Genomic DNA, 27,184 nt, shown 5'->3' with positions numbered 1-27,184 from the left:
AAAATAGCTAACCTGAGCTGTCTTAGTTTATGCGGTTATCGGTGTAGTTTTAAGGTCATATATGCACATGATTCTGCAGACACCTGTGCAAGCACCCTCAGTATATACCTACTCACAGAGGGGGGGGAAATGGAATCGATTTGGCGCTTGAGTTCAGCCAGCGACAACGGAGCCCCCGTCCAACGATTTAAAAATAGAAAGCCTGCGACTTTGATCCCACCATGAACGATGAGGAGTCCAAGTTTTATCATCCGTTCCAGCTGTGGCGCCGTCTCTAAAGAGAGCCAGTAATTAGTTTTCCTGTTTTGGAGGTTTTTCCGTACTGTTGGGAGGTTAGACCAGTATATGGAGATAAAAGTAGTGGACTAATCAAAACACACGGTGTCGGGTTTTAGAAAAACTAAGGTATAGGGCTATTGAGACAGAGTTCCTTCTTTTACCGCCTCTCGTCTGTTGTCTACAATTATTCTGGGAGCTCTCTTTGCCAGTGTTGTCCCTCACCGGCGCCCTGCTTTTGTCCAAACTCAATTGAACTGCATTCAATGGTAATAATTGTGAAAGCGAAGTTCCCATTTGCATCACAGGTGCTGATGGCTGTTCGATTGGTTATTGTACAATTTGGCTTCCCCCTCCATTCTTATCAGAGTAGAGAGTGGCTCTTCACTGCCTCCTCAGTGTCGTGAAGGGTTAGAAGGTCACCCTGTCACTTTTTACAGTGTCTCTGTTATTATCAGAAGCACAATGTAGTTGTACATGCAAAGTAGAGCCATTGTGAGTCGGTCCCCTTCAGAGATGTTTACACAACAAAAGGAAATGTGTACTTGCCCCTTGATATCAATGTCTTCCAAGTTCATGTGCAAAAATATTTTGTTTTATCTCTATCTTATCATATATCAATCCTGCTCTCACTAAACCCACTTAATGAGACATGTGGAATGAAGCAGCTATTTTCATATCTGCCTATACTACAGTGCTTTAAATGCCATGATACCGCTGGCGTTAGTTGACGAGTGTGTGTTGTCGATGCAAAGATTTTCGTCAAAAAAGTGCAACATTTCCTGGTTTTATTGAGCAATTAATCAAGAAAAAAATCTGCAGATTATTCAATAAGGAAAGTTAGTTTCAGTTGTCCTTTTAATGTACATAGTGTTCAAGAAAAAGCAGGTTGTGAGTGAAACCTCACCCTCAAATCTTCCCCTTGTGATTGTGCATATATGTGAAATGTAGTGGTGTCAATTTAAACCATTGCTCTTGGCTTCAATAGCTACCCGTAGTAATTCATGATTAGCTCATGAAAATAAGTCATAATCTCTATTAAGCATAATGCGATCTGGCGTAAAAAGCCAACTCTATCACACCCTTGTTGCCAGTCTTCATTTGTGTTTCTTTGTTCAGTCTTTGGTGACGCGTATGAGTCATGCCGTTACATAATTACAACTCCTCCTCCTCATAAAGCTCTTCTCGCTCTGAAAACAAGGACAAAACCCAAGTCTTCCTGCAAGTAAAGGGTGCTTCCCTAAAATAGGTTACGCAGACGGTTGAAGAAAGAGGCTACCTTGATCTAGCACTGGGGAACTGACAACGACACCAACTGCCAGATCTTATGGGCCACGCAGAAGTGTGGATCTCAATAGGCCCAGATCCTTAAGCTGTTCGTCTTTCATGCTTAAGGAGGGTGTATTTTGATGTGATGTTGACGGTCTTAATAGCTCTGACTCCAGCTTTAACTTCATTGTAGACCGTTTTTATTTTATTTGTCCATTGTTTGGATTGTAGGGTCATTTTACCTCCTAATAGATATACCTAGCAGGTATTCTGATAACCAGATGTGATATGAGCTGATGTGGTTTTAGTGCTCAAGGTATACATTTTATTTATCTATAATCTGGAATGAATGTGATTATAAGTATATTACCTTTTATCTATTGAAGTCCGTAGTTCCAGGTGATGAAGGTTAAGGCATACATATTTCCAGATTTGATTATTGCTTTTCCCCGGATACAGAGAAACTCTGGAAAACTTGAAATGAGAGATTGCTGTTTTTTCCATTTTTCATTCAAGGGAGTGCCTGAAGGTGAAACGTTGAGGCTTGCAAGAAACTAAAAGCCTTATCGATCAAGGGCTATTTTTGAAAGCAGGGTCAAATTAGCTATTGTAACAGCACTGTAAAAGCATCATGTGAAGGACACCAAGATCCCTATCTCGTTTGGTGTATGACACACAACCCAGCAAGATGGAAGCCGTGTATATAGGGTTGGGGGTGGCCGAGGACTGCCAGGCCTTACACACTCCTTCCTTGGGGGGATTTTTGACCCTCAGCATCAGCCTCGCTAAGCTGCAGCAGCAGAACATTACATCAGCTCATGTAATACCCATCATTTGTGAAATCCAGGGAGAGTGCTAGTGTAAAGATCTCACAATTGCAGACAGACTTGACATCACACAGATAACTGCAGACAATTTTAAACCAGATTTAGGAGAGTAAACTCTTAAAATGGAAGTGATTGCAATCGGACTGTCTCTAATGAGCAAATGAGCAAATGCTCTGGTGCTCAGAGAATCTGCTGGAAGCCTCTCCTCCTCTTGGCTAAGAGGGCTGCCACGTGTTATGTCAATCACTCATGGACATATGATGCATGCCCCTCAACCCAACCCCACCCCCACTCAAGCCCACCAAGGTGACCTGAAAAAGCTCTATCAGCATATTACCCCATCTGCAAATGTGACTGGCTGACCTGACTGGCAAGCAGGAAGCTTCCTCTGCACACGTTCACCTCCGCCTCCTCTTCCAAAGAAGGGTCTTCTGTGTGTGCACTTTGCCTCAGATGGGAGGTAACTGACTGCTGATCTGCCTTTCCCACGGAAAAAAAAAAAAACGAAAAAGGAATTAATGTATCCAAGGCCTGATATCTTATTTCTTTGTGCTATAGAGATACATTGTTGTCTAAAACAGTAAAAAAAACACATTATTGAGTCACGCCGCCTGGGTGAAATGTTCCCTTATTACGATGAACACGGTAGTTTATTTTGACTCAATCCCACATACACCGTCCTGCTGTCGTAAATTTTCACACCAAATGTGTTATATATATCTGCAGCTGAAAATAGTGGCCAACAAATGCTCTATTTACTCTTGTTTGAGTAATGTTTGCTAAGAAGTACAGTAGCAAGCTGGTAATTACTGATCCTTTTATTTGTAAGTTATTTTCAAAGGAAAGTATTGAGTGATGGATAAACTGTTGGTTGTATTCTTCTAGTTGGAGCAGCATCATCCTTTAAAATATAACTAAATCAAAACTGATCAATAAGCTGAATCTTTGGACTTAAAGTATTATTTAAAATGACTCTCATCAGATGTTAAAAGTAAATCTGGCAGGTAAGCAGGTCGACTGGTTGAAGAATACACACTTTACAGTAAAACTTCACTGTACATTTTGTGCATATCAAGCCCAGTGAGTGCATTAAAAGTACAAGCTTCCTGGTTCCGTTTGTATTGACAGAGAAATCAGCTGTTCAGAGATCTTGTCGCACAGCGCCTACAGTATGGGTACTAGGATACATTGCATATCAGGTTTGGGAAGTGTCAAAACCAGCTCAGGATGCAGATCCAGCATGTTACCTTGATCTCCGTTACGGTTGAGCTCTGACACTGATGCTGTTGACAACAATCTCAGAATCCAGGCCAACTTAATACAGCATAGCACTGTATTTTGATTTCAGTTTACATTGGTGGGCAACTGGAGCACAGATGCCTCTATTTATCAGCTCCTAGTGGCTCATTTTCTGGGAAGTGGTCTGGATGCTACAGTGTACCTGTTATCTCTATAACCAATACCTGCCCAGTGGGCTCACGGCAACTAGATTTGGACAACTGTCAGCGATTGAGTTAGTCTGGTTGCCCCCTGTTAGGCATTTTACAGAGAGATGAAGTTCCTGTCAGTATCAGGAGCTGACAAGACAGTAGCACCAGTACTGATTATAGCTGAACCCAAACAAAAGACAAGAAATAACTTCATCAACAACTCTCGGGTCATGCAGATAAACAGGAGAGGCCAGCTCAAAAACAAAAATCTAGGGCAGACGGTGCTGCAGCGGGAGCACAGTAGACACGCTGCATAATATAAATGCAAGAACATTGAGTTCAGTGTTTGCTACAATCTCAAAAACAAACAACCCTGCTCAACCTTTCGTTGTTTACTGCATCTTCAGATCAAAACCAGCTCTAATCCGACAGGAACAACAAACTTCCTATTTGATCAGGTTTGCAGGAGGTCATTATTCTACCTCAGCTACAACATTACGTTGCACGTGTACAATCTAAATTGAATCTGGTGAATAAGTGAATAAATCACTTACTATTAACTGAAGAAAAACTGACTGTACAATACATGTACATGGAGTTCCACTATGGGAAATTGTTCCTGATCAAACCCAGCTTCGGGTGATTACGTTTACTTGCAAAAATGATACTGCAGTTTTTGTTCCCCTATCTGTCTCCCCAAAGCCTGAGTCTGATTGGCTCATGTGAGGGGGGTGTAAGAGGAAGCAATTTTGCCTTAGTCCTGGTGAGCATTGCCTTGTGGGAAATCAGCGTCGTGGCAGCTCCTGTAATTAGTTCTGCTTGTTAGAAAAATGAAGGGGTTACTAATTAGCAAGTGGATGGCTTCTTGACTTGTTGTGCATCTTTTCCCTCCTTTCCTTGAAGATCATCATTATCGTCTCCAGGCAAACTGGAGAGAGAGAGATGGAGGGAAAGAGAGAGAGAGAGTGCTGCTCAACAGTTAAGCTCACACACAATGAATCTAGATGGACAAATCTCCAAGGGTGTTCTGTCATGCTCTTACAGACAGGTTGCCTACTGTAAGCGCATGCAGGCAAACGCCTGGAGCTGTGCAAGATTTCACTTTGCAAATTTGCTCAACAAGCAGTGTGGTTGTCAAAAATCTTTACATGCGTGCACAGGCTAATATCCACATCTACTACAGTTTCAATGTCAAATTGCATCTTAATATGGCACAAGTGTTGTTTTTTCCTGGTTTCAAAGGCTGCATTACAGTAAAGTGATGTCATTTGCCGAGTTTACCAGACTGCTCTAGCTGTTCTATAATTTATCTTACCCAGTTAGTCATTATATCCACATTACTGATAATTAATTATCAAAAATCTCATTTGTGAACCCTATTTTTTGCAATATACTGTCTAACCCTAACCTTAACCCTAACCCTATCACGGTATAACATAATTAGATTTTCTCAATATTAAAGCAGCTTTCTATTTAGCATACAGATTTGAGAGTGTTATCAATTTTCTCATGTAACTCTCAATAAAAAAAAAAAAAGCTAATAAGCATATTTCCCAAATTGTCAAGGCATTCCTTCTAACCTTTGTGTTGATTTCCACAGTGTTATGGTTTGGAAGCTAAAGTCTTTGTAGCTAAAGTGCTACATTTAAGTTCAGAGTTGGTATTGTATGAACTGAAATGAGACGGTGTATAAACAGTTAGTGTCAGTAGATACTTTTCTTGATTCTACATCACAGTCAGGGATATCCTTGGCCAACCTTCTCACTGTAATCATGAGGTGATTCACTCATTGCAGTACTTATGAGTATCCAAAATACGTTTCTATGATGCTACTTGAGGCTTGAAGGGTCCATGTATTGCTTTAGAAACTACAGTAAATGGTGTATTGTAATGACGGTAGAACCAAGTGTAACATTTAGAAGCAGTATCTCCAATGATGGTCCCATGCCTTCATATCATCCACCTTAGATTTAGAATTTTGATTCCATACAAAATGTCAGACAACCAAGTAGCGCTAAAAGAATAAAAATAAGTGGAAGAAGTGATATGGAAAGTTCCTCATAATATTTATAAACTGCAATGCTGATTGCTGTTATCACCATTCATTGTATACGTCGGGTATATTCAGGATTTTAAGGATCAAGCGCAGAGCTATGATTAAATCAAACTCCACCATTTGCGATCTAGAAAGTGTGAAAAAAAAGCTATTATTCTCCTGTGTGTAATGTGGCTTGGATGCAGAAGCATAAAGGAAATGCAAATCAAATTCATCCAGAAATAGACCCCCTTTTGTGCACCCAGATTGCGTATGAGAAGACCTATCATCCGCCACTGATGTTTGAAAGTCGGGAGTCACAGCTCTTTTGCTTTCAGCATTTCACCAATGTGTGCAGATTCCTACGAAAGTCCCCCCCACCCCCTTTAAGCTGTGGGCAATTTCAGCGTTGAAAGCGGAAGTACTTTTGCATGATGTCACACTCTCGATCGATAATTCTCTGTAACACAGCCGTTACATGCATGCGGCTGCAGAGGGACATTTATCTCCCCTCAGCTGATCCGCTTCCAAGAATGATCCTAATGTGACATTACGTAAGAGCTGGAAGGCAGAGCTGCCGGTATTAGAGAACACACAAACTCCAGAGAACATACTAATCTCCCGATGTGATTATTAGTCATAATATTTAACGCTGGCTTAATGAGCGACCCACGGCGTAATCGCTATCTGGCACATTCACCTGTTCTCTCCTAACCATCCTGACTTTGCCTTTGAGGAGGGTGATAGGGAGTTAAATAGAATAATTACACCTCGAGAGTAAGATATGAAATGGGGGGGGGGGGGGGGGGGGGGAATGAGGTTATAGTTGAATAGACACGGTGGGTATACTGACATTCACAATGACTGCAGTGGTGAATAAAAATAACTAGCCCAGGATGATCAAGTAAAGGGGAATTTTAGAGTTTAGCGAGTTCAGAATTTTGTTATAATCAACGAAAGAAAAACTATAAAGTACATTGTGTGGTTACGCGTTCACCTCATGAACCACTCCTTCATCGTTATCAAAAGATTTGATATTCAATGCAGTGCAGCATCATTTAGCTTGCGAATGAATCACTGGCTTGACGAGCATGAAGGACCCTTCTTAAAATGTGTACGTTTGCCCTGAATGTTTTTTGAACAGTCTTTTGATCAAACTTGATCGTTCTTTTTGCATTTCATTTGGCATTGTGCACTTTGTCAGCCCACAAAAGTGCCTCCACATTTCACATTTCAACATTTTTTTTGTCTGAACACTGTGTAGGCTGTGAAACAAAGCCTTGATATGCTAAGATCTGAACAAAAGCTTTGTGTTTGTTCCTAGAAACGGAGGCCTGAAGCGACTGTTATTTAACACACTCACACAAACACGGTTTTTTTTGGAGATGAAGTGAGTGCAGCTCAGTCAGGCACTCGGTGAAAAGCTTTTTGTTTCAAAAATAGATGTTACAGTATACTGCAAATGCCAAATAGCCCCGCTGAGAATGATGGCAGAGAATTGAATGATTGTGAAAAGACTGGAGTCACTTTGGTATGATCTGACACATGCCCACTCTCAGAAGCATCACATTCAGACTGGCAGCACTGGACCTGCAGGAAAAAGTTTTAGAGTTTTTAGACCATTCAGATCAAAGCTCCATAGACATCATAGGAGTAGCAATCTTCTCAGCTAGCTGGTGGCAAGAATGTGAAGTGTATGTCCCTTTTACAGTGAGTACCAATATACAGCCTGACTTTCTGATAATAGTTGACGTCCCTCACTCACATGAGTGAAAATGAAATTACGTTTTTGAAGGAATTTCAAGGAAATTCGAATGGACAATGTAATCTTGCTCAGCTTGTGACTGACACAGTAGGCAGGCAGGCACAGCAGTGGGGAGGAATCTGTCCCTCACGTCTTGTCTACTTACATCAGTCATCACCATCAGTGTAACTGTGCTCTAATGTCTCTCACTGTCGTCTTTTCATCTAGTCTGTGTGGTTGTGTGCGGCATGCTTCACATCTTTGTCCTGTTTTCTCTTTCTCTCCCCCTTTTACTTCTACTTCTCTCTGTGTTGGATGAGAAGGCAATTCCTGCGACCCCAGAAGATGACGGGAAGTTGTCGGTAGGTCCTGTCTGATTGACACTCTTCCAGTCTGCTTCTGTGTTTGTCCCCGTTTCTGTGTAGATGTAGGAGCGTAACTTATGTTTCTCCCACCGTACTGTGAAGACGTGTACACTGTTATCTCTAACCTTCAGCCTCCCTGTGTGCAGAGAGTAGCTCCGTCTGTTTTCCGAAGCCTTTTCTCCACAGTTACGTTCTGTACGCAGCATGCGAAAGACAACCGAGGAAAGAGCATGTGCTTAGAAAACATCAGACTCTTTTAATGCTTTTATTCTTTCGAAAAGCACGCCGGAGTGTTAGGTTTTCATCCGGATTGTAAAGGAAGCAGATGAAACAGAGCAGCAGAAGGAGAGTCTTCAGGGTAGCACCGAGAAGCCACATCTTACAGAAGCCCCGCCAGTCTACGTGCCTCCCCGCTGCCTCCCGCTCGCACCCATATGGGCCTGTGAATTAGCACCTGACACCTCCTGTGCCTACGCCTCACCTCTGTGGGCAGCCAAAGGCGGACACATTCCAAACAGCTGCCGCCTGCAACGGTGCTTAATTTCCCACAGTTCCCAAGTTCAGCTTCAACTGCTGGAGTGACCTTGGCGACGGTTGTTTTGGGAGAAAGACCTCGTGTGCCACTTCAATTGTGAACGCCCGTCTCAACCCATGGGGCTTATATTTTTCAGATGCTGAGGCACTTTATGAGAGTTTTACTGGGTTGCAGGTTCCACTGAGGGGTTTTATGCAAAAGAGGATTAGGGAATCATATTCCAAACAGCCTGGATTAGAAATGGCGCTGGTAAAGTGCTTACAATTGATAGACTGGTGTTAAAATCGGCATATGTGCTTTATGACAGCAATAAGAGTTGGAACAAGGTATACTGTATCTCTTTTGCTAGTAGGAAACGTGTCCTAGTTTAAAAAAAAGTCCCATTCAAGTCAAAATATATTTGTTTGACATCTTGTTTCTCCTCTCACAGGCCAGGCCTCGACTTCAGAGGGGAGGTAGTTCCGCCTCCCTGCACAACAGCTTGATGAGAAACAGCATTTTCCAGCTGATGATTCACACGTTGGACCCTTTAAGTGAAGGTAAGAGGGTCTGCATGTAGAAAACACAAATCTTAAGTCTTTGACTCAGTAAAAAAAAAAAAAGCATCTGTGCTGTATATCCTGTGTGTTTGAGACTTACAGTCTGTAATTGTCCATTTTCAGGTTGATGTTGCCTTGAATTTGTCATCATTCTTGTCTTTTTCACTTAAAATGACCGAAATCCTGCTTTCAGGTGTTTCAGAAATGTATGGAAGCCAAGAATTTTACTGGCAAAAAACTGTTAAGGGCGCATGAAAGATGTTCATATCCTGAACTTGAGCTCAAATTCTTGGCTATGAAAAACAGCTCAGAGAGCAACCATATGGTGTTTTTAATTCATTCCTCAGTCCAAATAAAAAAGTACTGGCTTTTCATGCATACACAAGTCTCCGTCATTAACATTTAGAATGTACTTCCAGCCCCGATGTGCCTGGACTGAATTGATCCCTTTTTAAAAATAGTCCGTACGAGACAAGGCAAAGTTCTGTGTCAAAGCTCAGCTAATGTGGAAGATCATTTCCCTTTAATCCAAGATCAAGGCCTATTGGCTAAGCTAAAGCAAATGTGAAACGGCAGTGTCAGTGCTCGACGCAGGGGATGAATATGTTAATACACCGGGGGAGGAGGTGCAGTGTCATCCCATTCTTAACCCGCAGAAAAATGCACATTAACGTGGAGCAACACAGGTTTGAGGAATGTGTCATTGGAGGTTTTCTTGGCTTTCATGAAAGGTCTTTAAATTGGATGCAGTATCTTGTATCTACAGTGTAAGTTGTTTGATTAAAAGCATCAGTGCCAGTGTTGCCACAGACAAAGATACCACATAGGACAAGGCCAAAGAGCCATTTCTAATCCTGAACAATGATTAGGCTACATATTTGCCCTATGGATGGATGGATGTGATCACATTAGCAGATGTCTGCTCTGTACTGAGGAGGCATTTCAGCTTTCTCCGAAAATGACTTTACATTCCTTGAAAGCCAAACGTAGAATGAGTCAGCTCAGGAAAGATTAATAAGCTCTGCCCAGACGGCCTTAAGTGCCCATTAACATGCATCAAGTCGTTGTCGTACACTAAATCCAAGGTGTACGGTTTCCGAGTGTATCTATCTTCCCATCGCAATGATTAAAATGTAAATCGCAGCCAGCTGATGGAATGGCAGTCTGTATGGCCAGTCGTATATGTACAAGCCAAAGTTTTACACACTCCACCCTGCCGCTCCTTGTAGATGCATTTATCATTTGGTCCTTTTTAAGGAGCAACTAACATGCACTGATGATGACATATTTACTGCTTGTTGGACTGCATGAAGATGAATGGACTGGCAAATATATGTTAAAGATGCCTGTTTGTGTTTGGGTCTTAATCATTACCAAGCATCTAAAAAGCAATGTCAGAATGAATTACTATGTGAATGTGTTTGTCAATATGTTTTTTCTCAATAGTGGATTGAAATGGTCAAACAGTGAAGTTCTGCTTCAAATATGAATGCAGCAGAAATGCGAGGATGTTCGTCCAGATTTGACTGATGAGTCTTTTGGCAAATTACTGACTGGAAATGAATGCACTGAAGCAACAACTACAGTGTGACATGACACGAGGATTTAATTCATTGCCAGAGAGAACAAAAGCAACACTTTGGGTTTATTATTTTGTAATTTCCATGTCCCATGTTGGAAGTTTTCACACATCCAGCTACATTTAACGATGACATTGGTCTTGAATACATTGTAGAATGCCCTCATCAGATGCCTTCTTTGTTTAGTGCATTAAATGATTAATTTGATCCATTACCGTCCATGTTCATTGCACATTTACTGATCTCAGTAATGCAAAGAAGCATCTTGTTGGTGAGCCAGCGGCGTGGAGAGAGACGAGCAGGTGCATCCATCAAAGAGGGAGGTTGTGCTGCTTGTCCTTGCGTGCTCTTCGGCTTTAAGTGTAGCTCAGCGGAAGCCGGAGGGAGCTGCCAGGACTCGATCCATACATTTTTTATAGACATTTCTCAAAATAAAGTTGTCTGCTCTTCCGAGGCAAAGGAAAAATCTGAGGTTGTTTTGCTAGTGCTGGGAACTGGTTACGTTTCACTTGTTCTACTTTTAGAGTGGGGGTAGTTTGTGTTCATAGAGTTGTTCCTGGCTTAAACACTCAGACTCTTTGCTACTTTAACCGTAGTCAAAATCAATTAAAATGCCAGCTGTGATGTCACTGGGTGAAAAGCAAAATCAGTGATGCATTTAAGGAGGTTTCATTTCTGTAAACACTGGCAGATTTTGGTTACGGTAACATAATACTAAATACTTATTGCAGGAAAAACCTTGGTTGATGTTTGTGGGTGTCTTGTCAGTATGTGTGCGGGTATGCATGTGTGTGTCCCTTAAAGAAATGGACATTTTGAGAAATATGCTTGTGCACTTTCTTCCAGAGAGTTAGATAAGTGGATTTACACCACTCTCATACCTGTCATATCTACCTGAAAGAAGGGGGGGGGAGCATACATCCTAATCATTTGTTTTTTAGCAAAATATAGCCTAATGGACTTTTGACTCTCATCTTGGAAGAATATCAGTGATCTAATGTACGCTCACTAAATATATCACCTGGATTTATCTTTTCTCTGTTTGTCTTCCTATCTCTCTTTCTACTGTCCCCTCAGAATTTGCTGACTCTGGTGAGTTACTACTCTAATTTATGTATCTCCCACTCCTCCCCCAAAAAATGTTTGTTCTCATTCCAACAGCCTGGAGGCAGCTCTCTTGCCCGACGTGTCCCCTATGTATACATCTCCCCAGCGCCGCTGTGCTGTATATGTCAATCCTGTACTGTCCATCCTTGCAGATTCTCTCCTTCAAATGTCTCATTCTCTTCTGTGGATGTATTCTCCTTGGAAACCCTTTGTGACCATTTCTGCATTGTTTTCCCCATTGTCCCCAATCCTCTCTCTCCTCTTATGAACTCCTTTTTAGTCCTGGTTTTATATTGTTGCTCTCCGTGGGACAGGAAACGATTTTTGTTTTTCCTGTTGTGTTGTCTTTAAACTCCTGGTTTGTGAAGGCCCTTTACCTTGCAGGCATTTAGCCACACATGGCAGTGGTGTAGCAAGAAGATGGAGATTTCATGTGGTAGGTCTCTCAACTTGACAACGTTGTGCTTGGCACGTGAATTTGGTTTTTGGGCAGACGGAGAAAAGTTGTGAGCTGTTTTCTCAGTCCTCCTCACATGCCCTTCATCAGGATTCAGAGTCAATAAGAGCTGGACAGAGCAATTAATTGCAGTGGACTTAAATTTGTTTCCCTCTTTTACAATTGGCTGTTCCCACCAAACTGTTATCGATTTAAGTATTCACATGCATGTCCTTCAGTTCAATAATAGACCTTTAATCCTGCATGTTTTTCATTGGAGAGAACACAGTAATAGTCTGGTACACTTAGTTCCCGGCACAAGTGCCCACATCTCTTTTTTTCCATCAGTGTGGAGCTACAAACAATATCACTTAGGAGTAGCATCAAATATTGAACTACAAAGAGAGATGGGGAGGGAGACGGGCAGAGTGGCTGTCTGAGCTCTCAGTGGATGGCTGAAACAAGCCTCCCAAAACAGCACTCAGAATTCAGACTGCGTGCATGCCTTTGGCTCAGGCCCCTCAATAAGATGTATCACCCTGAGATATGAACTCTAGTGGTGATAACCATAACCATAGCTGAGGTTGACCTCGGTACGGGACAAGATGGGAGAAGATGGGCGCTTGCATACGACCTCAAACCATACAGTAAATGTATGAAATGCAAACATTTTACCAATAATATACCAGAAATAAGATATAGAACGAATAATTGGCCTTGTCGATTATTTCAAGTACCTGACAATCTCCCACTAGTTCCATAATCTGTGACTATGTAGTGCAGTACAGTGGTAGAAATATAGCAGCACAGACCAGCTATCTCATCAGATGCTTAGATCATTATCTAACTGACATAGACTGGAAAGATCGCTCACAAAACCAATGTGGCCTTCGACATCTTTGTTGAAGTGAGGCCATTTTTATTGAGCAGACGTCGAGGGCCTCCACAGAGCATGGAAAGGACAAGGTCGTTTTGGGTAAACCGTGATACACCCATGTCGGCAGACACTACGCTCATTGGGTAAACTGGTGAGACACAAGAGGGTTGGTGTTGGATGGAGGCAAGCAAGGAAACCAGTCACACCAGGAGCAAACAAGTTTTGTGTATACGTCATTGTGTGAGGGTGTAACTTACACCCAAAAATTAATTTGTGAACAAAGAAACAAAGGATTTTTGGATGAGTTTTCTGTTCTGTGACTTTACTTTTTTTTTTTTTTTTTTTAACAGCCGTTAATTATGAGAGGTAAATTTATTCGTCAAGCCAACATTTCCAGTTCGCCCCATACTGCTGCTCCCACTGCCTGCAGCGTTGTCTGTGTGGTGACCCAGGGCCCCATTGATCACATGGTTCAATAAAGCTGTCGCTGACCCGACACCCCTTGTGCAATGGAAATATATTTACCATTCATGCCGTATAATATTGACATCTTGCTATAAGGTTTTTAATTATTTGTTTGAACGTAACTGCATTTTTAGCACTAGATTACATTTAACTCCAACTTAAACTTCACAAAGGCATATGTTTGAAATGGTAGCATTTTCATGTGTATCGAAAAATGCAATAAATAACACTGTATTTTTATATACAAGTTTAGCATTAATATTTGAATTCAGAAAAAAAAGGTGATGTACAGTCATAGTTGTACTTCCAATATGTTATGTAACTGAGACCAGTCAACCCATCATGCCTCTAACTCGCACACATGTCACACCCCCCACCTCTGAGCTCACCATGCGCCGGGCGGGTGAAAGAATCAATGTTAAAAGCCTTTTTGCTTCGGCACAGACTGTGAATTTCCCTGACACCCCAACCCCCAGCAGACGGCGCGGGATGCACTCACACTCTCTTGCGCACAGCTCACTAGAGGTTTAGAGGTCACACCGCAAGGACAAGAGGGACCCTGGTAAACAACAACAAGCCTCCCTCAGACCAGTGTGCGGGCAGTGATTGTTGTTGAGGGTTAATTGCCCCCAGAGCAACCTCGGTTAGAGGCCAGCCCAACAGTGATGCTGCACTTCAAACCCAAATCGCCTAATCATATGGGATTGAGGCACTTGTCTGTGAGTGTAGCAGATGGGCAAGACACTCTGCAATAGGATGTGTTTTCATCTCATTAGATTGTGTTTTCAGGGCTGCCAAGTCTCTCATTTGGCATGTGGTTCTCATCATAATCCTCTCACACGTGAGTGGAGTGGTCGCCCACTGTTGGATATTAGTGTGTATGCATGTGGGTTTGTGGGCACGAGCATATACTCTACTTACTGTACTATACACCTACATGTCGACAATCTGTGCTTGTGAAGAGAGTAAATGGGTCAGTTTACCCACGGTACAAAAGCATATTTTATTTACATAACCTTTTATATAAGCAGGAAGTCTCTTCATGAATATTTCACAAGAGCAGTCTGGCCAAAGTGGCTCTGCAATGTAGTTAACATGGTGGTAAAATGATTTACTAGTCATATATATATATATATATATATATATATATAGCTCAATAACATTAGGCGTATAAGAGCTATAAAGGGCATAGCTTGGCTATTTAAAATAGGTCTAATAGAGGCTTTAAATAAGAGAGAGTGCGTGTGCTTGACGTAACCAAGAATGGCTTTAAAAATTAAAAGTTACATTTTAATCTTCCTCCATATTTTCATCGAGGTTCATCCAGTTAGCAACCATAAATTACAGTGACGAGTTCATGAGTCAACATTCAAAATAAAACGTCACGTAACCGCCAGAGTGAAGTGAGCATATTTGATCACCTCTGCACTAAAGACTAAATCCTCATGCTATTAGTTATGCTGAAACGGGCAGAGCAGCTCCAAAGCGCAGTGCGGGAGGTAGAGCCTTATGGTCCGGTGTCTTCTTTTCTGCTGCTTCACGTTCAGCTGTTGCTGCAGGTTTGAATTCCCGGCTAATTCATCATGCAGATGTGCTGACCGTCTATTTACAGTAGCACCGAAGAACTGCTACAGTAAGGGAATCAAATTAATTGTTTGGGTTTCATTGTGGGGGAAAAAAAATGCAGAATCATCAAGCCTTTGAATGAGCTTGCGTGCAGAGGAGAGGAGGACTCATCTTTTTTGTTGCATGTTGACCCAGTTCTCTTCTGACTTTCCTGTTCTGTTTTTTTATTATTATTTTTTTATATATACATCATTGTATGAACCTGTTGTGTTTTCCAGTATATTGACAGCCCCTCCCCCCCTCCCTTTCTTTCGCAAATCTTCTCTAATAGCTATCCAACCTGTGCCATTGGCAGGCTATTTATCAGCCTGACTTACTGTAAAGCTATGATGTATTTTATTTGTAATTCAACCCTTTGCCGCTTTGTTTTGCACTTCTGCAGTGATGACTCTGAGAGACTTTGTCTTTCTGTATGTCACTCCTTGTGGCCGTGTGAGTGTTTGTAAAGAACGTGATGTAGAACCAGCGGACCTGTCTTGTTCTGTCATGTTCACTCTTTTCCTTTTCTCTGTGTGTTCGTTGCCTTACCCTTGTCTTTTGCTGTGATGTTGTAGAGCTTGGGACTTATGGGAAACTAAAATATTATCACTCAATGACTGAGGAAGGTAAGCCTGAAAGTTTTCACTTGATTCCTTGAGTCAGCTTCTGTCATCCCTCTTCCTTTTTCTCCATCTTTATTACGTAACCTCCAATTCCATTTTTTGTTTGCTTGCGACATGACATACAGTTTGTTTTAAGTTTGACAACCTCTCTGAGATTTCACTGACAAAGTGCAAATCACGGTAGCCATGCCATTTTATTATTTACTTATTATCCTCATTTTTTATTTTATTTAATTTTTTTCTTCCCAGAGATTATGTACAAACATATTGTGTGTTACTGTGTGTAATGCTTTTATGGATTTTATTCTATTTTCATCATATGTTGCTTATGTTTGATTTTGTGAGAAAGCCACTGCTTTCCTGAATTATTGGTCAAATTTTGTTATTATGCAAATAAAACTACACACACAAATGCACCACAAAGCATCCCTTGAAAACACAAGGTTTTCTTTTTCTTTTTTTAAATCTTTGGCCCCGTTACCCATCCGCATTGTTGAGAAATACATCATCCATGCCTCAGCGCTCACTTGGAGGTTCCACTTGTACCAGCAGCGGGTGCACACATGTAAGACGTACGTTGCTGACTCATCCACCCAGTAGTTGCGTAACAAACAGAGCTGACAGGGAAAATGAGCGGCTGTGTAACGAGAGCTAGGGATGGGCTGGACTTGGTTATTCTCAAAGACTTGCAAATTGGAACTGTCATATTTCTTTGTTGTTTGCCCTTAGAGCTATAGCTCTATAGTGGGATTTCAAACCATACCCAGAGGCAACATGCAGGAGTAACATTATTTATGACATTCGTTTAAAAATGATTAAACTAGCTTTATCAAGTGAAAGGTAGCTGGGGAGCTGAAGCTAAAATTACTTGATTATTTTCCTAGCTGTTGACTTTAAGGGAAAAATCAATTTTGATCAATGGACATCTTGATAATTAAGTTAGTTAGTTACTCTTAGTAACTACACATAACTGCTCTCTGCCTTCATAGGTCCTTGGCATAAGGTTTCAGAATCAGTTAACTGAAAGTGGTTTTCTTCAACGTTCAAGAATTTCCTTTGAAACTCATCAAAAAAGCCCAACCCTGCTACTTTGTAGTCCCACGCAGAGACAATGATCTCACGCCCACATCTGTATAAACGGAACACGCGCATACACAGCCCACTGACAATGACCGCCTAAGGTGAGTGATGTCAAGGCAGTGGAATGTGTGATGCCGTTTTGTGAAAATGTACAGTATACAGTGTGCGTATGTCTTCCGTGAGCATGTGCGTGTCTGAAAGAGAGCGAGGAGGGGAGGGGCTGTGCGTATAGCCACACGACTAAAAGACAACAGAATGAGAGAAAGAATGGCGTTTGAAAAAACAGGAGCGAGAAAAACAGGAGCGATGGAGAACTGTGGAATTAGATAGAGGAGACGGGAGGAAGGCCCGGGGTGACTTAGGGTGGTTAATGATTTTGCCAGAAGGTCACAGACAGCATTGACATGGTCGGGTGGAGTATGTATCGACGCGTCACTGTGTCAAGCACTGACAAATCAGCCGTGCCCTCTTGAAATGAAAAAAAAATCTTTCACATTGATTACAATGGGCTGATTTGGGAGTAGGTAGGACATGCATGCAACAACTGACACGCACAGGAAGTCAGTGAATACGGATACTCGACGCACAAGAGGTTTTACACAAAACCATGATAGAGGACAGAATCTCTGACAAAAGCCATTAAATATTAACATCTAATGTGTATTACATGGGAACATAAAAACTTACACTACCTAAGTTTTGTGCCTATGGTGTCAAAGTTCTTCTCGTCTGAGTACAGTGTTGTTGTTGATGTGTGTGTCGTTGGGGGAATTCCAGTCATCGCTCGTCATAACATGAGCAGAATTGCCTTGCGTGAGCCCGCAGCTTATGCAAGCCTCAAGGTCATGTTGTTCAATTGATGACTAGGTTTCAATTCAGTCTCGTGCGTCACAGCATCATCTTTCCAGTGTTATTGGGTCAATAAATGTTATCAGCAACAATGTCATCCCCGTCAGTGATTTTTTTAATATTGATCAAATTTCTCCAACAAGCAGATGTCTCTTGCATGCTACAGTATTTCTCTTTGTCTGAGGCTTCGCACGCAGCTACTTTACCTAAATTTAGGAGGAACTTCAATAGATTGCTGCAGGAATAAGTCCTAAAACCTGGAAATTAGTTGGCATTTTCGCACTTCCAGTTCCCCCTTCACTGGGTTTTTGGTTAAATGCTTGAAATAAGGTTTATGGTGAACACAAGCTGAAGAGATTTCAATATTTTGTTCTACATTATAAAATACGTCGGTTCATATTTTTGTGAGTTTTGAAGCTTTTATGTCTTAAAAGAGGAGGTGGCTAAATGCCACTTCAAAACGTCATCACGTCAACTTGTCTGCCGTCACTCGTGCTCATGTGACCTGACGTTTTTTTTTTCACTTCTGCCGATTGTATTCATGCTTTCAAAATCAGAAAAGTAGTGTTCATTTGTGAATATTATCTTGCTGAACAAAATCAGTAAGTATTATAAACTTGTTTGCCACAGTTTACTTTCTGCAATAATCCAAAATCCAATAGAAAAATCATATTGGCTTTTTGTCGAGGGAACCAGTGTGATGCTAACTTCCAAACAATATGTCATCCCTGCAGCACCCTATACGAGCAACGCTAAAATAGAAGCACTATAATAATGGTAAAATCAGGTGTTTCCTGTTTAAATATTGCAATACCAAGTTTCTGAACCTATAGATGTGTCACTTCTGATGATGCTGTCCTCAGCTCAGTCTTTGGTTGCTTTTAGTTCACAGCTAGCCTCTGACCTCTCTTGTGAGTTTCTGGTCTGATATGAGAACTGGTGTACAGGAGTGAATCTGAGCTCCAGAAGACAGATATCTTCACAAGAGATTCTCTCCCCTGCTGGCTTTGCCTCCACCAAGGACCAGGACATTGCAGGGTCATCAGTATATGATATGCTATGTCATATTGACTCTCTATGTTGTTTAAACAGCAGTTCTGTGGGAAGACACCGCCCTGTATGCACTGTGCTTTTGAAATGTGACCCATCTGGGGTCAAAGGTGACAACGACGGAGCTCTCACTGGGAAGAGGACGAGAGGCCTTGAAGATGCATCCATCTTTAACCACTGTGGCTGTTCTGTTGCAGGTAAATTTCGAGAGAAGGCATCCATCCTTCATAAGATCGCAAAAAAGAAATGCCAAGTGGAGGACAGTGAGAAGGCCAATGGAGTAGCAAGCCGTTCAGGTAAAAAGCTCTTTGATCAATCAAAATGTATTTGTATAGCACATTCTAAACTACAACAAAGGTTGCCCAAAGTGCTGCACATACAGTAGATGAGCAGTCATACAATCAAAGACTGGATTAATAACAGTAAGTGACATTAACATCAAGACAAACTGACACAAATCACACAAAAGCGCCATGATGTGTTCCATTTGATGTTCCTGAAGGAATAGTTCGACATTTTGCGTTAATACATTTGTTCACTTTTTTGCTGAGGTAAGGGTCAGATGAGAAGGTTGATACCACTCTCATGTCCAATGCTAAATATGAAGCTACCACCAGCAGCTGGTTAGCTTAGCTTAGCATAAAGACTGGAAACAGGGGAAACGGTTAGCCTGGCTCTGTCCAAAGGTAGCATGTGCCTACCAGCACCTTTTAAATCTCATCAATCAACATGTTCGAGCAAATGTCATGCAATCCTTAAATAAACTGAAGTGTAAGAACAACATGTTGTGTTGTACAGATTTAAGTCTCAATGCTAAGCTATGAGTGGTATCAATCTTCTCATCAAACTCTGGGCAAGAAAAGAAAATAAGTGCATTCCTACCAAATGTCACACTATTCCTTTCCTTCGATATTAGCTGATTATTCACAAAGACTCCTTTGCTGTTGCTAAAACGTCATGAATAGCCGTTACCCGGCTTAATATTCCTTATTAGTCATCAGGAACGTCCACTGAAATAGTTAATGAGCGTCACATCCGATGTTAAACAAGCATGACATTATCAAAAAACTGCCAAATTGATTGCAAGTGTTGTCTTCAAGCAGTATTTAAATCAATCACAGTCACTGCCAAGTGTAATTTATGTGGGGTGTTTTTTTTCACTTCAAAGAGCATCGGACCAAAGGATGAACAGGAGGCAAGAGGATGCCCTTTCATGGCCACAGTGTAGTCAGAGCAGCAGAATCAAAGCGAGGCATAGATGTTTATCAACAAGGCAAATTATGCTAACAGCGCCACATTAACATATTACCATCTTAATCAAAATGCATGACTGGTCATCACAGCATACTTTTCGAGCCTCGCATATCTTAAATTGGTGTCTGTAGTAAAAGAAGATTTACTGTCCGTTTAGTTCGGTGTATGATGCATGTGATTAGATCCACATCCCATCTTTCTATCTGTGATATCATAGATAGCATCCAAGCTAGGGAGTGATGTCATGTGCTGGACGACAGTGGTATCAAGTCACTTTATCTATCTGAGAATCTCTCAAATTGTGTCACAACCACACTTGAATTAAAGCAATTTCCACAGCAATTATAGTGTTATCATCTGATTACATGGCTTTCGGCTCTTTGTATTTCAATAAGGGCTGGTAAGTAAGTCTGGCCTCAAATTAAATGGAGTCATATCAGCCACCAGGATGTGATGAGGGAGACGGATGTTAGTGACAGCCACAGACCTGCACATATACTTGTACGTACACAGAAAGATGCTTAAGGTGAACAAACATTTACTGGTTCCTGCTTATTGAAGTTGCTATAGCTGTCAAATAAATGTAGTGGATTAAAAAGTACGGAGGGGAAGAAGTATAAACACTCTCGTGCCAATTTGAGGCAATGCCAGCTTTAGTTCCTCTACATGCTTCTCACTGTAATTATTCGTTAAACTTCCCACAGATAAGAACCTTCCAAACAGCTCCAGCGTGGAAGTGGAAGTGACACCACCCATGAACGGAACAGTTGGTCAAGAGGGGGAGACGGTAAGGGACGACAGCAGGAAGAAACTGCACCAAACTCAATTACCCCCCCCCCCCCCCCCCCCCCTCCAAAAAAATATGCCAAATCAAACTAATGACGTCATGCTCTGATAGGGCAGCAAAACTGAGAGACAGATTTCAAAGTTGGAGAGACATTTGCGGATGTTTTATGCCTCTCATCTGTGTCTGTGTTCCACCTTGAGTGTGATTGATGCAAAGGTTGGATTGACCATGGCACAGGTCAGTACTGCTGATAATTTCCCAGCATGCACTCGGGCGAGTCCCTCCATCTTCAGCCAGACCTGCCAAAGACCCGCCTCGTCCCACTGAGTTCTGTAATCACACTCCTCACTCACCTGCTGCTCGCCGCCGCTGGGTGCTCGAAATGAACACACTCGCACGCATGCCTCGACACACACACACACACACAGTCTTTGACGTGCGGCCAGGCACAAAGAGCCTCCTCATGGCACCTGCAGCAGTTGTGCTGGCATGAGCGATGATGGTGGGACGCAGCGACCCGCCAGGCCAGCAGACGGTCCTGGGGTAAAAGGGCAGCTATTCAAAGTCGTCCACTGAGAGGGAGGCACGCAGAGGAGACGGGCGTGTCGGTCAGCCTGCTGGATTCTCGATCGTTTCACTGACCAAGAGTAACCCCAAGACAGACTGAATCCTGCTTCCATTAAATGAGCAAAAAGTATGTTTTTCAACTTGGTTTTGGGGGCTGAATATTTTGGTTTCAGGTAAATAACTTTCTCTAGAATAATTGTTTTCCAATATCAGCTATACACCACATTTTCCGAATATTTTTATGCAACAGCCGTGGCCGGAGACATTATGTTTCGGGTTCTCCATCCGGTCCCATCTCATAAACACGGTATAGAAATGCCTGCAGGGCATTTAGATTAGCTTTAGCTCTAGTTGTAGAAACTAAATGATTCCAAAAAAAGTAAAAATTCTTTCTGCACCTAAAACATAGATACTGTAGCACACTGACATCAATCCTCCAAGGCAAGATACAGTAGTCTATAAAGTCGGACTGGTGTGGAAGCATATAGGAAGCTCTCAGAATAGACTGCTTAAGATGAGCCCTGATTTGCAACATGACCACGTGCGTATTGATCTATTCCCCTGCACCAAGTTGTTCTCAGATTGATATCTCACTCTTGGGTTAATAATAGCCTTTGCAGATAAAACTGTCATCACTCCCCTGAAGCTAACAATATTTGTGCCTAAAAATGGAGCCTGGGTAAGAACGAAGAATTTTAGATTCACCTCAAAACTTATCTTCTTGAGGTAAAGGCAGAAAACCTGATATATGATTATAGAATATTTCAGGTGGCGATTCACTGAATTTGTGAGATCTGGGCGCTTATTGGCATTCTTGCTTCCCACATGCTGCTATTTGGAGAGGTCTGTCCCACAGCGCAGCTGTCCGTGTAAACCAGGGAGTAGCTGGAAACGGCTCATACCTTCACATGCTGCCAGAGGCTCCGTCATGCTAATTATTCAATTCCTCCCGGATGCTTTGGCAACCAAGATTGGGGAATGAGGGCATAGTTAAGGTCAAAATTCAAGCAGCAGACTTCTAGAACAATTTCCTTTATTGTCATTAAAAGACAGAAAATGATCATATACTGCAATGTTTCCTCTATCTCAACTAAAACGATTTGGGGAAAGAAAATAAACATTGTGTATCATGTGTGTATCATGGGTTTCAGGGAGGAAGTAGCATCAGATTTAAATATCTGTTCGCTTTACCTTTTTTGCTAGATAATATGAGAATTTCATATCCAGATGGAGCCTCTGTGTCAAAAATAAATAAATAAATTCATATAGCAGATGCCGATATTCACACCGCAGCAGCTGTTATCCTCCAAAAAAAGATGAATCGTCTGTGGGGAAAAATGCAAGACGTTTGACAGTCGAGCTACTAAAAGAAATTAGAGTTGTTTTTTTTGCTTTGTCAGATTTCACCTGTGCTGCGTGATTACCGGAAACATATTCAGAAAGAGGACCGGTGTCAGAGAAGACGAAAGTAATTCAGATAGATGGCTGCACTCCACGATACTAAAAGTTTGATCAAGCAAGTGATGCAAATGCATCAGCGTGCAGCCTTTTTGCAGCTGTGCTTATGTGCTTACTCTTTTTTGTGACCGTTTCAACTCTTGTAGCTTTGTTGCAACACACCAGGTGCCGGCGCACACGCTTCCCCCGGGGAAGAAAAAACAAAAAGAGCAAATGTCATGCGTCCCCCTCGCAGCTCTGTGGTGCCTGGTAAAAGTCAGTGCCTTTAAGCTCAGAGTTGTCAGTGTTGCCAACTGAGCCACCACGGGGCAGGAAAGGCCCCCAAGGGGCTGGCATTTGGGAGCCAACTCAGAGAAGGGAGCCCCATCTCTGTGGGGTGCTTAAGCAGAGAAAGCAAGTAAAGTATAAATACACAAATGACGGACTCACAGAGTGCAGTTTCAGCCAGAAACAGTCACCTGCATGAAGTCAACATATCCATCAAAGAGCTGCAGGGCAAACTGCGATATGAAGTAGCTGTTTTTGCTATTATAATCCTGCAAACACTGTAGTGAACACACAGTGGCCGTGGTGGAAACCTCTCATTTCTTTACATCTCGGAAAAGCCGAGTTTGGTTCAGAATTGATCTGAAGGTTTTAGGCCTTCTGACAGACAACAATGCAGCCATCTGGATATGGAGAGGAGGAGAAATCAGAATGCTGAGCATAAGTGATGCAAGCGCTGCCTTTTGTTTGGCAGCTCTGATTACCAAGGTTACCAGGCAATACTCAACAGCAGTAGCTGTCACAGCAGGATACGCTTCGTATGATTCATGATTTGTGCAGTAGCCATCTTCAAACATTTCTGCCTCACTCTCTGGGCATGCTTTAGCTCATGTGATTAAGACTTAAATGATTGTCTTGAGAAAATGATTATCTACTGAGCAACATCTGTTCTCAACATCTGCCCTGTTGTATGTTCTAGGTCATCAGTGTGTTCTGATCAGATCTGCATGTGTGGACCTGTTCTCTGCAGCTCCCCACGGCTCCATTGCATCCTGTTTAATTGGATACAAAGGGAGCCAAGACATGTTTTCCGCTCTCAGAAGGCTTTGTTGTTGTACCGTTAAAGTTCTTTAAGTACCAGAATGTTCACTTGAGAGTCTGCTTTTGCGGCGGTAGGCACAAAAGCTTAGCCGCTATGGATGAAAAGATGATTTAGTTGTCTTTATTGCCAGGGCTTCAGTGTGTCATCTTCAGACTGTGACAGCTTATTTGATGCTGATCTGCAGAGAGGTGGCAGTCTGTGGCTCACTTGGCATTCCAGTGGCAGGTCCAATCAGACCCCGGGGGGGGGGTCTGCAGTGCAGCCAGCAGTCAGCAGTGATGAGGCCCTGATGACTGGAGAGGCTGAGCCCTTCAGGCTCGGTGCAATCTCCCAAATCACAGTCATCAGACTCCTCTGTCTTTCGGTCACCGCAGAGCAAAAGCACACGCACACTTCCAGGTCCGGCCGTCAATTTCTGCAGACCTCTGTGTTGTCTTTTCCCTCTTGAAGTGCTTGTATTGCAAGAGTGCTGCCTACCTCTCTGGATAGTTGCTATGGAGAGGTGTATCCCAATGAGACAAAAGACACTTGGATCATAATGATTTATTTTTCACAACATCCCTTTAGGAAAATGAACAAAGCATGACTCAACTCGATGTGCTATTTGCTTCATATTTACCCGATATTATTAGCTAAACACTAGGTGATTATGGTATTTATTTATGGTATGGTATTTTAATATTTTAAGTGGTATTACCCATTCTGTTTTGTCATCTATATCTCCTTTCCCTCTTTCTCGTCTATGGTGTCTCCTTTCAGGCTGAGGACGAAGAGGAGGATGACCAGCCTCTGAGCCTGTCCTGGCCCGAGTCCAACCGCAAGCGCCTCACCTACCTCTTAATCATACCCATCGTCCTCCCCCTGTGGATAACGCTGCCTGACGTCAGGAAGGCGGTGTGTGAGACAGAGTTCTCCTTCGCAAAAACATTTCACGCATGAACGGTGTCTGTTTTGGATGGCTAAGTGTGGAGTCCTTATTTGTGCGTTTGCTGCTAAATTCACTCTTCTCGCTCTTTTTGTTCTTCTGCCTTTCAGACATCAAAGAGGTTCTTCCCCGTCACCTTCCTGGGTGCCATCACCTGGATTGCAATCTTCTCCTACCTAATGGTGTGGTGGGCTCACCAGGTACACAGTTACCAAAGACTTGCACACTCCCTCAGAAATGACGTTGCAAAAATGAAGTGGGTGTCATGTGATTCACGACAGCAGTCCCAGAACATTGTAAAATCCGAACACAAGCATAATCCTTGTCAAAAAAACAAACAAAGGCAAGATGCAGTCGTCTTTTCTCTCCAGTTCCCATCCTTGACATATAAAATGAAACCATATTCTATAATCCACCCACTCCTTAATAATCACAGCTGTCTTATTCAAAACAAAGAGATTGTCAGAGCTACAGTCGTGTCACCTCCATGAGCTTCCCAAGCATCACGAGGACATTAAAAATAGCTAGAACAAAAGATTAGGTTTTATTTATGCCAAAGCTTAGTCTCCTTTTTTCTTCTTCTTTTTTTTCCAGGTTGGACAGACCATTGGGATTACAGAGGAGATTATGGGCCTGACTATATTAGCAGCTGGAACCTCCATCCCTGACCTCATCACCAGTGTCATTGTGGCACGCAAGGGACTGGGGGATATGGCTGTATCCAGCTCCGTGGGCTCCAACATCTTCGACATTACCGTTGGGTATGCCATCTGAGCATGTGCACGCTCTTGCTCTGTCTAAATCCCTGATATTGACAGGAAAACAAGAAAAAAACATGTTGAATTACAAACTTGCTTCATATTCTCGTCTTCTGATATAGAAGGCATCCTTTTTAGTCAGGATATCATTTAAACTTGGTTTGATCCCAAACAATGTGTAAAAAAAATGTTTCATTACATGAAGCGTCTTTGCTAAATGACTGTGACATGTGTGTATTCGCAGACTGCCGTTCCCCTGGCTCATGTGGTCCTTCATCAACGGCATGAAACCGGTGCAAGTCAGCTCCAACGGCCTCTTCTGTGCCATCGTGCTCCTCTTCATCATGCTCCTCTTCGTCATCATCTCCATCGCCGCCTGCAAGTGGCGCATGAGCAAGCTGCTCGGCTTCATCATGTTCATGCTGTATTTTGTCTTCCTGGTGGTCAGCGTCATGCTGGAGGACAAGGTCATCACCTGTCCCGTGTCCATCTGAGGACGTTTCGAGGACCCACTTCCTCCCCCTCGTCACCACCACAACCACCACCACCACCAACACGACCATCCTTCTTGTCTGCCATCGCTCTTACCAGACCCTTGTGATCCTTTATCCCAGGAACAAAAGAAGAATAAGGAGGACCGGACAAGAGAATAATATGGAATCTACCGATATTTTCGGCTAGCGAGGGGTGGTGGGGAGGGGATAAACCAACAAGGGCACAAGACTTTGGCTTGGCTGGTTTAGCGTAGGCCTAACCTGAGTGGATTTATATTTATTGTTATTATTTAATTGGCAGGCGAGGGGGGTTATGGGTGTACAAGCCAAATATAGAAGCATTATGCATGCCATTTAGTGTCACTTAGATGACCTGGAATCAAGACCACACCTGGTAGGTTGAGGAGAATGACCTCCTGTGAACTTTGGGGAGAAGAACAAGAGATGCGCTGTGTAAAACTCCTCATGTTAAATGCAGTGGCTGAGCTGAAATTGTGAGCATATTTGAACACACATTTTTCAACAGACTAAGAAGCCGTCGCCAAGAGTGAATAGGAGTTTGTGGATGAGGAAATTACAGACCGTGTAGGGGGGAAATGCGTTTCCCGTCTGATGGTATTGAGCGAAAAGACTCCCCCTGTGGGCTTTGCACCCGAGCAACAAGGGATGGAACACTTGCTGGGCAGACAAACTTCTCCGTCATTTCTTATTTGCAAATTCATCATGCGCTCAGCCTGAATGACGAGTTTAAGCTTCCCCTCTCCCCTGCCGGATGTCATTCTTCACCACTGAATGTCTTTTCAGAGGATTATTTTCTTTGTTTGTTTTTTTATTCATTTTCATGAAATATAAGAAGTAGCATTAGATGTACTGTAGCAGAATTAGTTAAGCCATCTCAACAATTTTCTCCTCTTTTTTTTTTTTTTTTTTGCCGCTGAACACACGTTCTGATTGTACAGAACTTTTCATGCTTCACACGCACCGACTGACAAAGGCAAGAACAAAAAAAAGGCCTAATTTGAAGTTTAGCCTCATAATATATGCTAGCCTTCAATATCTTTCACTGGTTGAAAAAAAAAAAAAAAAAAGGCTTGAGTACTTTAGGCTCATTAACGTTCTGTAACGAAGTCAATGTCAAAATAATACATTTGAAAAAAAAAAA

General features: G+C 42.3%; 1 protein-coding gene across 1 annotated transcript in view; it reads left to right on the top strand.

Annotated features, from left to right (window-relative positions):
- LOC142971715 (solute carrier family 24 member 2) overlaps window positions 1–26,022 on the top strand; it is a 31,873-nt gene extending 5,851 nt beyond the window's left edge. The window contains exons 2-11 of the mRNA XM_076112347.1: window positions 7,895–7,943; window positions 8,912–9,020; window positions 11,678–11,692; window positions 15,666–15,716; window positions 18,890–18,988; window positions 20,651–20,733; window positions 24,605–24,739; window positions 24,881–24,970; window positions 25,365–25,531; window positions 25,773–26,022. Of these exons, the coding sequence (XP_075968462.1) occupies window positions 7,895–7,943; window positions 8,912–9,020; window positions 11,678–11,692; window positions 15,666–15,716; window positions 18,890–18,988; window positions 20,651–20,733; window positions 24,605–24,739; window positions 24,881–24,970; window positions 25,365–25,531; window positions 25,773–26,022 (1,048 nt within the window). The remainder of the gene's footprint in view (window positions 1–7,894; window positions 7,944–8,911; window positions 9,021–11,677; window positions 11,693–15,665; window positions 15,717–18,889; window positions 18,989–20,650; window positions 20,734–24,604; window positions 24,740–24,880; window positions 24,971–25,364; window positions 25,532–25,772) is intronic.
- The last annotated feature ends 1,162 nt before the right edge of the window (window positions 26,023–27,184 follow it).

The sequence above is a fragment of the Anarhichas minor genome, unplaced genomic scaffold (genome assembly GCF_050575085.1).
Source record: "Anarhichas minor isolate MPS153535 unplaced genomic scaffold, ASM5057508v1 ptg000049l, whole genome shotgun sequence".
Classification (NCBI taxonomy): domain Eukaryota; kingdom Metazoa; phylum Chordata; class Actinopteri; order Perciformes; family Anarhichadidae; genus Anarhichas; species Anarhichas minor.
The sequence above is the reverse complement of the archived record's forward strand: the minus strand, read 5'-3'. Positions and strand labels throughout refer to the sequence as shown.